Source organism: Coptis chinensis, chromosome 6 (assembly GCF_015680905.1).
Source record: "Coptis chinensis isolate HL-2020 chromosome 6, ASM1568090v1, whole genome shotgun sequence".
Taxonomy (NCBI): Eukaryota; Viridiplantae; Streptophyta; class Magnoliopsida; order Ranunculales; family Ranunculaceae; genus Coptis; species Coptis chinensis.
Window position 1 is genome coordinate 13,622,117 of NC_141461.1, and position 12,422 is coordinate 13,634,538.

Consider the following 12,422-nt stretch of genomic DNA (forward strand, 5'->3'; position numbering starts at 1 on the left):
TCAATAACTTCCTTCATCCTAACAAAGCCAATGGTTTTCCATTTTCTTATGTATTTTTTTTCTTCTTATCATACATATTGCGCACAACTATAGATACCTTATCAATTTAAAGAACATTATGCAATATTTTTTTTTCTTTATTCAAATAATTCATACCATACTTAATAACAATGTTTAGGTTTGTACAATATTTACTTACTTTTTTTGTTCGACCTCAACCTGATAAATCCTTCCTTTGTATATTGTATACATCATTTCCCTATGTAACTATGTTGCTTCCACTATAGTTAATATTGTTTATTTATTTATTTATTTATTCTTTTTGCAGAAATGGATAGTCTGGTCAAACACCTCTAGAGTTACAAACAAGACAACCACAACATCTTTTGAAGATAGATTTCCAATTTATACTACTCAAAACACCTCAAAACATAACGTTTTTCTATATTTTTATGACTACATCTACAAGTCGCACCTAAAACCAAAACTCACCATTGGAGAAAACCCTAAAAAAAAGACGGATACTAAATTATATTCAAACTGTGTGGACGATATAGATTAAGTTGTTGTACATCACAAAGTTAACATCACCCCGGTAGTCGCTTACCATAATTCCTACATGAATAATTTAGTTATTATTACGTTTTCAAATCATTTTGTATTGTACATTTCCCTCTTCAAAATGTTACACATTATTATCCTACTTCAAAATGTTTTCAATTAATTTGGCACAAAAATGATTAGAGTTACCTAATCTACATCATTGAATCATTATTTTTTTTTCGCACATTAATTAGAGTTCTTCATCGTAGTTGGCGTACTTATCAAAATTTTTCCCCTTACAATTAGGAAAATAGTCAATGGTATGCGGAATTTTAAATCACATTATCAACACTACACCATAATAGGCAATTTGCAATGGCAAAAAACCATTGATAATAATTTTCACAACGCTTTTTAAGCGTTGCAAATATGGCGTGGGTAAAGTGTTGGAAAATTTTGCAATGGTTAATAAGCGTTGCAAATATAAATTTCCAACGGTTATTAATCGTTGCAAACTGAAATTTCCAACGCTTATTAACCGTTGCAAGAAAAACTTTCCAACGGTTTTTAAGCGTTGCAAATATTATTGCAAATATTATTTGTAACGCTTGTTTATGCCTATTTTGTACAAAATTTTAGCAACATTTTTAAATTTGTAACGGTTATGAACCGTTGCTGATGGGTTACAAATAAAAAAAAAATCTCATATTTTGTAGCAACCAACTAAACCTGCCCCATTTTATTAGGACGCACTTAACCTGCAAAAATAACACTACTTGTTCTATATTGAAACAAACATCTCAATTCTATGATAAAAGTCTCCATTGCTTTTTCATACCATTTGACAAGAAAATAATAACAAACACAAGCAAAAGACTAAAAAAAATAGGATATTCGTTAAACCATGTATGCAATATAACTTCAAAATATTTTCTAAGAGTTACAAATTTATATTTACAAATAAAGGTAACATATTCAATACGATTTTCCAAGCAATCTCGAATCATTACAATACCAAGTATTGGTGATGGCTTCACTCACTATAAATCCTAATGCGGTTCCACAAAGTCCATCTAATTCCTAAAAATTCACAAAACAAATAATGAACTTAGAAATACAATAGTACTAATTAAACTCATGCAATTAATTAAATATTTGAAAATTCACCTAAAATAAGTAAGAAGTTGAACAAATGAGAAAATGGAGAGTGGAATTTTAAGCTTTTACCTTGACGAGCTTGAGGTGAGCATGATCAATTGATTGGGGAGCAATTATTTTGGTCTGCTTCTTGTTTTTCCCTCCATCAAATTGATACCCTACACAACACACTGAACAACACATTGAACGACAACAAAATGATCTATCTAGCTATTCTAAAAGGCTTTGAAACACTTTATATATAAACAAAAACACCACTTCTATAAACCTAACAGTGTGACATTGAAGGGATGACTCTAGACTTAGAGTGTGACATTGAAGTTTTACTGTTACATAAGGAGGAAATGCATAATGAAGAAGCATAAACCAACCTAAGGAGGAAATGCATAATGAAGAAGCATAAACCAACCTGAAAACTCTCACAGCTTCCCCTAGCTGAGATCAAGGACCAAAATATCGATATCGGTTAATATATCGGTGTACCCAAAAACCGATATATATCAGATATATCGGATATATCCATTTTTTTGTGACCAGTCTAAACTATTTAAAATATTGAAAATATCGGATATATCCATTTTTTTGTGACCAGTCTAAACTATTTAAAATATTGAAAATATCGGATATATCGAAAATATAATATTGGATATATCGGAAATATATTGGAAATATCGGATTTATATTAAAAAATGGTCAAAAAGTCAAACGATATATATCGTAAATATCAGATATATCGATTATCTCGGCGATATAAAGTTTTATATCGGAAATTCCGATATATATCGGGAAAAAAAGGTTCTATATTCGGTAGATATATATCGAAAGTATCGATGTCGGTGTACCAAAATACCGATATATATCGGATATATCGGCGATATTTTGGTCCATGGCTGAGATGACCTCATGACAATTCTACAAGAATTTAAAAGCTAAGGTTTCTTTTTCGATGCTAAGTTTTTGATACAAGGTGTAGAATTTGTGCTTCTTCTCGCAAACTAGAATGGTTATTAGAGTTATTCACCAATCAGCAAGTGAATTCAATAATTGCTATTATTCCTTCTTCTTGATTGAATTTTCTCAAGTCATCATTTCTTCCAATATCAACTGTTAGTCTTTCAAAATATATAACAATCCAACAAAATCTAGTACTATGTTAACTGGTTTAGGCTAATTATCTAAGAGAAACGGTTACTCTCACCTCACCTTCAGAAAAAATAGATTCAAAGACGAGAAAACTTGAAGGACAACACCTAGGACCTATCTCGAGACGTCACACTTTAATTCTAATGTCTACGAGAGGATGGGTTGTAAACTTATAACGTGAAGTGATAAGAACTTAGAACCTTAATTAACTATGGGCGTACAAAAAAAGATGTATGTTTAAGGGCTAACTAATCAATCTTTAAACCTTTCTATATCTACTATAATTCAATCCAAAAAAGACCACAGCTATTACTCTTTGACAATTTTCTAAGTTCAAACTATATACGAAAGGAATCCTTGTAATTGCAAAAAAACAAATATATGCATAAAAAAAAACCTGAAACAGAGATTGCCGGAATCCTTCCAACTTGGTTAGTTGGCCACCTTCAACAAATTTGAAGAAGACCTACATAATGAAAAGTGCTAGGACTTGAAGACGTAAACTATTTTTCTTCATAAAATTGGCTTTATGCTCTCTAATTCTTATAAGTACTAAGGACTTCTCGATATTGATTTAACTAATAATAAAAAACTTTTGAAAAAATAAATTGATAAATATTTAAAAGAGTGGAACACATAAGACTGGATCTACGACTCACGGAGGACCTTGCGGCTTCTACTTCACTATCGAGCGACTCAAGATATATATATACCTGCAAACAAGCGTCGTATTCTCAACGATGATAATACGGTTTCCATGCATACATATACTGTGTCCAAGAACCAAACAACCCCACAACTAGAATATAGCGACTCAGTTTTAAGAGCAAGCATTCTCGAAATTAGGCCTAACAGCTACATTCATACATTATGTAAATGTATGGCTAAGTCGAGTCGAAGATTTCTTACTTCTTGCCTAGGAACTGTCCCATACGAACTTCCCAACGACCGCATTTGTGAAGTGTGACACCTCTGTATTTGGAGCTCCCCCTTGCGAATCCAGTGCTATGGTGGCGAAGAATGTGCACAAATTCTTCCTTGGTCAAGTTCCTCATCTGTTAATGATCAAATCGAGTTAAAATAATTTGCTAATTACAAAACCCTATGGTAAATGAAAAAAAATAAAGAACCCACCAGCAGATCCATGCCATGCACCCCAACTGCGATTCTTTTCATACAAATATTCTTCATACTTTTGGTATAACACCGATTTTCCCATTAGCTCTGCTACACAAAGAAGATTGATGAGTAAAAACCAAGAGAAAAAAATACACTACCAAAGAAAAGCCCAAAGTGAACGGTAGAGAAGTACCTCCAGTTCTGGCGGCCAAAGCTTGTTGTGGGTGCGAATGTGATACTTTCTTCCCAAAGAGCAGCTCACCCTGTCCCCGATGCTCCAAAATCGACGTTACCATCCTTTCCTCCTAGTACAAATCTCAAAGGCCGCGTTAACTTCGGCTTACTTGAAAACTTCAAACAACAATTGGCGCCAAAAGATAATGTACGACATCATTAGTCTCTCTCGGATTTAATCCACTCCTAGCTGTATCCGTGAGTGGGAATTTACATGCCCTTCATAATATTGAACATATCCTCTCCGAATAAGGCGGTGATCATATAGTTTGATCTATAATAAAATCCAATTGTAAAATTGTAAAATTGTAAAATTGTACATATATACATTTGAAATCAGAATTACACGTCAAGAACAGTTCACTCTATACTTCAAACATAAGAGTAAATAGAGTAGCATCTACAACAAAAGAACATAAGATAGCTCGAAGAAATTTTTCTGAAGTATGAAAGACAAAAAGGCATTCCACGTGCACCCCAGTAGCTTGTAAAGTGTCCAGCAGCTCAGGTGGTCAAGGCCCTGGTGGTTGTATCAGGAGACCTTGGGTTTGATTCCCACTTGCATAAACTTTTTTTTTTGAGTGTTGTGTGTGTGCGTGTGGTGTGGGGGAGGGGAGGGGAGGGGTTGTTTGGTTGTAAGTCACTTGTCATGTAATTGGGGACTTGGGGTGCTAAAATAGAGGTGGCTTCCAAGAAATTTACACTCTATATTATGTGCTCTTTCTAGAAAAATAAATAAACAAACAAAATAAAATAAGATAAATAGTAATTTGTCATGAATGTATAGATCTTCATATAACATATGATAAAGCATCCTGCAACCAAGGACCAAAATATCGATATCGATTAATATATCGGTGTACCCAAAAACCGATATATATCGGATATATTGGATATATCTATTTTTTTGTGACTAGTCCAAACTATTTAAAATATTGAAAATATCGGATATATCGGAAATATCGGATTTATATTAAAAAATGGTCAAAAAGTCAAACGATATATATAGTAAATATCGAATATATCAATTATCTCGGCGATATAAAATTTTATATCGGAAATTCCGATATATATCGGGAAAAAAAAGTTCTATATTCGGTGGATATATATCAAAAATATTGATGTCGGTGTACCAAAATACCAATATATATCGGCGATATATCGGATATATCGGCGATATTTTGGTCCATGCCTGCAACTACATCACCACATTGACTATTACTTTAATCTACCAGCGCAACTTCCATCGTAACATGTCATTAGAAACCACCTCAAGATAAGATTAACTTTATGGAGAACATTAAATGACTGTAGCAAAATAAATTCATATAAAAACTCACGAACCATCCATTGAACTTGCCAAGAAGTACTGGTCATCGGTTTGAAGTGTTTTCAAACTACAAAATCATAATTGAAAAAATTCAACAATATCTCATATAAGAAATGTTGATGCTTAATTCGTCTATCAGTACCTGGAGATAGAGGAAGGCATAAAAATGGTACAAGAAGGATGTATACTTCCTTTGACCTGCAAAGCATAACAATGGAATCCAATCACAAATTTCGAGACAACAATCAATTCAACGTAAGTTCAGGATATGACGATATAATCAGTATTGAGTATTTGATCCATTGAAGTTATTTGCATAATGTTCGTTATTGTTTCATACTTGTAAAAACTTGCACTCTAACTAAGAAGCTACTTCCAAAAAGCAGAAAATTGTGACCCGTACAGTTACATCAATATATTTGTAAACTCATTGCTTGATAAAATTCTTAAGTCTATATGTTGGATGAAAATACAAAGCTTTTGGAAGGAAATAATAAAGAATAATAGCATTTAGATTTGAACATGTTATAAAGGCCATAGACAAGCAGCACAATATATACCTCAAATCATGCCTTAGTCCGTTTCTGAGCATTCCTACTTGAATCCTCATGATCTGTATTTGATGAGAAAGGTATTCGATGTCTAGAAACCCATTGTTCCTTGCTGTTTCGGCCGAACATCAACTGTTACAATTCCACCATTTGAAGCCACACAACATAACATTTCCCGCAACAAAAGATAAACATGATAAGTTCAGGACGAGACTTCAATAACTAGTACTACAACCCAGCAATAAGATGTCATTTACATCAAATTAAACATATTGCAATAATAAAACAAAATGTAAAATGAAGAGCACAACCAATCGGAATTCCGATGAAATGATTGTGAAAGGACTAGGAGTATGATAGATTGCATAACGAATCTCGATATGCAATTATACAAATATAATGTTTGCTCTATTCAACGGATGGAAGGAAAAACTGCAACTACACGCATACAAATTGCATCTAGCCAAAACCAAGCCTACTAAAAACACGGACTTATAATTTCGACGATCCAAGTGTAGATATTAAATTATGCACATAGAGCCTTGACCCCTTGAATAAATACATCCAAGTAAACAAACATTCACGATGGCATAAGAGCACCTATCCATACTATACAAAACTAAATAACATTCAATATTACCGACTCGTTAAATTGTAGTGAGAAGACATCACTTTTGCTGTGGCACAACCACGATACTGACTCAGGTTTCTAAATTTAACATGGCAGCTCCCGATTGGTACCTATTTAAAGGGGACAGAGAGAGAGTTATTTCATACATAAGAAGACATACAGAACATACTGTGATTTAAGTGCATATTATCTGCAGTACCAAAGTAGAAATGCCAACTCTTCACTTGGACATAGTATATAAAACTAGTGACATGAAAAATGTAGTTTTTTTATGTGGGAATTTCTCTCACTGCATATCAAGTAGTAGTATCTTTTGAGATGTTAGTATAGTCTCACATGGGATAATTAAAGCTTTGCATAATAGTATATAGTTCCTTGAGTTGAATGCCCATATTTAGAAAATATCAGAGCAGGCAATTGTATTTGGCCCAAATGGGACCATTTACTCCATGTTTCCCAAGTACATTGTCCTCGTGTTAGGTTCAAGTAACACCACACGTGAGGGGGCTTGATGAGATATTAATATAGTCCCACATGGGATAATTAACTAAGAAAGAGCAATCATATAATTATATCTTGAAGCCATATAATTGGATCAAACAAATACAATGAAAGCTTAACAACACTTAATTGTTTTGCCATCAACCTGCAAAGCGATCCCAAGAGAACCCAAAGATGCTGCTATTGGTGTTTATTCCTATTAAGCAAATGAGAGTTTGAGACAAGGGTCGAACCCAACCCCACCCCACCCCCCTATGCTGCAAATGTAGACCCTACCAACATCCTTTTTCCTACTATTCCATTTAAGATCCTACCACAATTTCCTTTGGCTAGTTGGTTTTGCCAAAAAGTTCCAAGAACTTGGTGCGTGAAAAAAAATAGAGCCCATTTATTGTTAACTTTGGGATATTGCTACCAAACACCAATTAGGTACTGAATCTGAACTAAATGCACTTAAATCTAACGAAACTATATGTCCAATCAATATGCATTAGTTCAGACATTTACGTTAGTTGTTCATTATGCTGCAATAGCTCAAGTATAAAGACAAGATATGCAACTTTAGAATTATAAAGTACTTCAAGTGAAAGAAACAGACAACAGTTAAAAGTGCTCCAACATAGCAACTTGGAGTTACAGAACAGAATGCAAACAATGTACTCATCTCCAAAAAAAAAAAAAAAATGTAAAGAAATATTTTTTATGAAAGAATTAAAGAGAGGAGTGGAGAAGACCTTATGAACAAAGAGTCCAAGAAAGAAGAAAATTGCAATTTATGTATAGAGAGATTGCATTAACTGGAGAGAGAAACAATAAGTTCATAAAAACAATACAATAGGATGAATTGTGAAATCACTCGTTCAATTGGGATGACCTCAGTGAGAAAAAATGTATGGATGACCACAGTGGGAAATCACTCGTACAATCAGGTTATTTTGTTTACATTCTTGTCGCCATCTCTTGTTCCTAATTAACTTTAGTTACAATCAGGCTGTGATTGGGGTTTACATTCTTGTCGCCATCTCTTGTTCCCTAATTAACTTTGGTTACTTCCATTTGGTACTACACGGCGCATGGGGCTGGAAGTTGTTTCCCAACGAATTTTGCCTTGACATTCTTACATATGCATTTGGGACCAGCAGAGTGTTGCAAGTTAATTTCCTCAAGGATGACATTTTGACATGGTACCGCACTGCTACAATCAAGTGTCACTGCTTCAGGATTTTTTGATGTTCCTCTGATGTTTCGGAAAGTTATATCCTGTAGCTTCACTTTAGAAGGCGACTACATGACGAGAATTAAAAGCATAAGCGAAAGTCAGCTGAGATGGTTTGTGAAAACTTATAAGTAAATTACAAAAACAAATTTTTCGTAAAAACTGAACTTGGACGAAAGTGGTTCCCTAATTTTCTTACCGCGGCATCACATTTTGAGAATGGACAATAGGTCTGGTCGATTATGATAGGATTGCCTACATTGACCATGATAATGTCGTCGAATGTCATGTTGGATGCAGTACTAGGACCTGGTGAATTCTCCCATGTCTTGATGCGAATGCCATTCATAGTCCCGGTAAGGGTACAGCCTTTTACTATTATTCCGCGCACATCTTCTTCCTTGGGATATCTTCCTAAACTTCCAACACTGTAACAGGCAATAAGACTAATTAGTCCACCATAAGTGAACCAATGCTGCATCTTCATTCACGCCAAATTGTTCTGAATCCAGAAGATAAAAATTCACTAGTGAAGCAATATGTTAGTAGAAATTACCTAATGCCATGTCCTGGTCCACAGGTAACTCCAGTAACTGTAATTTGAGTGCTCCCATGCCCAATTGAGATACAGTCATCACCGGTGCCAATGTGTGAGTCCACGACACTTATTCCTGAGCTCCGTTCAATGTGAATACCATCGGTATTTGGACTGGCGTCTGGAGCAGTAATCGTGAGTCCAATGAATTGAACATTGTGGGTGTCTACCATACCAATGTGGAAGAATTTGCTATTCACCGACTTTATGCCTTTGACAAACGAATTCGTGACAGCATTGAATTTAAGATTCTGGTACATAAAAACAATTAAATTTGGTTAGTCTTGAGCTAAAGTTGAATCAAATTATTTGGCATGATTGTTGAAGTTTCATTTGCTCGAATGAAATCTCTTCAATCATTTTCATTGTCAATGATCACTTACTGCAGGAAGGGTATTGCATTGTTTGCTCTTGGGACACTTATTTTGCGGCCATGCTTGAGCTCCTTGCCCATCAGGCGTGCCACCTCCTGTAATTGTCAACCCGCTCAACCACCCAAACTGAAGCCAATCATTTCCTGCATATTGGCCCAAGTTGGACGAACCCAACAACGTACCCTGGTGATTTGATGATACTGAAATCAAATCAGTTTCTGAATACGAGAATTAAGTCTTTGTTACAGTGGAATGAAGTACGTGATTTGATGAATAAATGAAACTTGCCTCCAGCTGCACCGTTATGGTTTTAGCATTTTTGCATGGACCTGTAAATTTAACTGGACCGATCAGATACATTCCTTTTGGTATCGAAAGTGTTGGTGAACCTGAGGCTGCACATGCAGCTTGCCAGGCAGATTGAAAACCCTAGAAACAAAAACACAAAGCCCAGTTTTCATGTTAAGAATCTAATAAAGGTCGCAAACTAATATCAATTCGAACAGTATGAATAAAAATAAATTCGTTTTTCTGCATGGAATTTTGAAGGAAAAAGGCATTCCCTTCATGGCTTTATCTGCCTATGGTTCAATCACGCGCTGGCAGTGTTTAAATGCGCATGGTTGTACCAAAAGGCACTCATATTGCCCAAGTAGTTTGAGCCTGCATATGCGGTTGAAAAAAACTAGAGACTCACTTTTTGTATCGTCGGTTTTCCATCGCCTTTCACGCCGTAGTCCTTGACACTAAATGTTCCTGATCCAGACAACAATTGTTGGTCGTTTCCAGCTCCAGTCACATTATCTCCCACGGCTGTTGACAATCCTTGGACATCAGTGCCTCCAGTTGCACTATCTCCTACGCCCGTTGACAATCCTTGGACTTCTGCTCCTTGATCTGATATTATTGAAGAACTTCTTGCTACCATAATAAATGCATGAAAGCAAATAAGAGAAAAAACTATCTCCACCTTCATCTTCTAATATTTTTATGTGTGATTATTAGTGTGTAATGAATTTATGGGATTGAGCGTTCCATGGGTATTAAATAAGCTTCGTGAGACCTTTTAACTTTCTTTACAGCCATTAATTTCGTTTAACTATAATTACCCGATGAATATGCACCTATCAATTAAACCAACTATGTCCTTATTTTGGGAATACAGAGATGCCCAAAGACTTAGTTTCTATCTGAATTGTTGCCTCAAATTAGGATCTCTAAACTTAGATGCATGCCTAAACCCCATTGACTAAGCGTATTGGTGGTACATCATTTTGTATATGGCAAAAGTGGCCAGTGACGTAGATATTTGATTGGTTTTAGACTAAAACACTAAATTGGGCAATGTACTATTCAAAATGTGTAATTTAGAACAATGTACTATTTTTGTACCAATTTATGCAATGTACTATCTCAACTCTAATTCAGGCCAAATTAGACTGCCGGAGTGATGATGTGTCAGGTAAAGTGTGACGTTAAATCAACTGTGGAGCTTTATTATTTTTCATCCGTGGAAAAAACACAACAAATTTAAAAACTTTATTACACATCATCTAATTAAAGCCACGTGTTTGTTTTCCCCTTTTTCTCATCCGTGAGGTCATTTCCCTCCAAATTGCAAAACACATAAAACCTAAATTGCAAAAAAAAAAAAAAAAAAAAAAAAAATTCTCCTAATAAACCCTAGTTATATTCCACCTTTTCAAAATTAGAGAAAATTTGAACCTCAACCTCAAAAGACGACAATATTTCAACGTGGGACTGTTTTGCACGCACTCAATAACCAAGTAAGTTTTATTGAATCTAGTGTTTTTCATTGTCTATTTTCTTTATTTTACTTTGCAACAAACAACGATGTCTATTCTATTGTCTTATTCTATTGTGATTTGTTTGTTTATTGTTAAAACCAAAAGATTTGTTTTTTGTCGTCAAGTGTAACATTGTTTAATGTTATTTGTGGAATGCTTTGTTGTCTTGCAAATGTCATCAAAGTTGAATGGTCAATTTTAATTTAGTCTTTAATTTATGTCTTTATTGTAAGACTTATCCATGTCTTTATGTCTTAATAGTGGATGAAACATTTAGTTTTGAGATTCATCATGGGGGAGAGTTTAAATGTACACCATTGTTGCATTACTCTGGAAAGATGGATTATGTTTATAATGTGAATCGTGACAGAATAAGTTATTTTGAATTGGTTGATATGGTTAATGTAAAACCCCAAACCGTATATATGGTAATAGGGATTTTTTTGTGTTGGGCCCAATAATAATCCAGTAACTTTTAACCCATGAAGAAAACCCAAAATAAAAAGGGAAAACCAGTGCGTACACCTTATTCCGACTTCGACTTCGACTTGACTTCTTATTCCTTTCATCTCGATCGTTCTTTTCTCAATGCCTCCACAAGAGCTAGGTTAGGGTTTTGTTATGGGGCAATTATATGCACTTTTCCTAGTGGTTAAAGACCTTCTAATCAATCTTCTTCACAATTGCTATAATATACAAAGTAGGGTTTTGGTGGGGTGTCGGATTTGGAGCCAAATCAAAAGTATTTCGTGGGTTTGATCTTACCTAGGAGCTAAAGGAGTTGAGGCAAGTGACTCTACCTTCAAATTCTTAAGTTTAATTGGAGTTTGTGGTTGAAATTGAGTAGAAATATATTGTATTGTTAACAATTGGTGATAGCTTGTATATCTACTAGTTAATACATGTGCCTTCGGCACAGATTTCATAAAAATACATCTTTGATAAATGTAGACCTCAGGTTTTGGAAAAAGAGCACATAAAAATATCTACAAATGACTTGAAAAGAAATGTAGACCAAAATTACACCAAAGATCTTGGCAAAGAAGCACCTTACAAACATCTCACACTATATCTCTATGCTTGAAAAGTATTTCTAGCTCTCTTCCAACTCTAGTCCAATATCTATGGAGTATCTTGCACCTCCTCTGCCCCGTTTCATAAATTTTATCGAAAAAAAAAAACAAAGTTTCTTAAATATGTTTACAACATCATTGAAACA

General features: G+C 34.6%; 1 protein-coding gene and 1 long non-coding RNA gene across 2 annotated transcripts; both read right to left on the bottom strand.

Moving 5' to 3' along the window:
- Positions 1-5,548: 5,548 nt before the first annotated feature.
- Positions 5,549-6,225, bottom strand: LOC147491578 (uncharacterized). The gene is made up of 3 exons (XR_015199192.1): positions 6,088-6,225; positions 5,670-5,725; positions 5,549-5,594 (listed from the first exon to the last, which is right to left on the bottom strand). It is a non-coding gene; the product is annotated as an uncharacterized LOC147491578 (long non-coding RNA).
- Positions 6,226-8,003: 1,778 nt separating this feature from the next.
- LOC147491579 (exopolygalacturonase-like) lies at positions 8,004-9,818 on the bottom strand. The gene is made up of 5 exons (XM_086566423.1): positions 9,684-9,818; positions 9,405-9,578; positions 8,983-9,272; positions 8,626-8,854; positions 8,004-8,494 (listed from the first exon to the last, which is right to left on the bottom strand). Exons 1-5 carry the CDS (start codon positions 9,753-9,755, stop codon positions 8,273-8,275), a joined length of 987 nt encoding a protein of 328 aa, XP_086422549.1. The 5' UTR covers positions 9,756-9,818; the 3' UTR covers positions 8,004-8,272.
- Positions 9,819-12,422: the final 2,604 nt, after the last annotated feature.

Excerpts from the sequence above, each read along its gene's own strand:
- LOC147491579 (XM_086566423.1), bottom strand. The coding sequence starts at position 9,755 with ATGTATCTGATCGGTCCAGTTAAATTTACAGGTCCATGCAAAAATGCT. Across the intron at positions 9,273-9,404 it reads AATGCAATACCCTTCCTGCA|AATCTTAAATTCAATGCTGT; the intron begins GTAAGTGATCAT and ends TTTATGTACCAG. Across the intron at positions 8,495-8,625 it reads TCTCAAAATGTGATGCCGCG|TCGCCTTCTAAAGTGAAGCT; the intron begins GTAAGAAAATTA and ends CTCGTCATGTAG.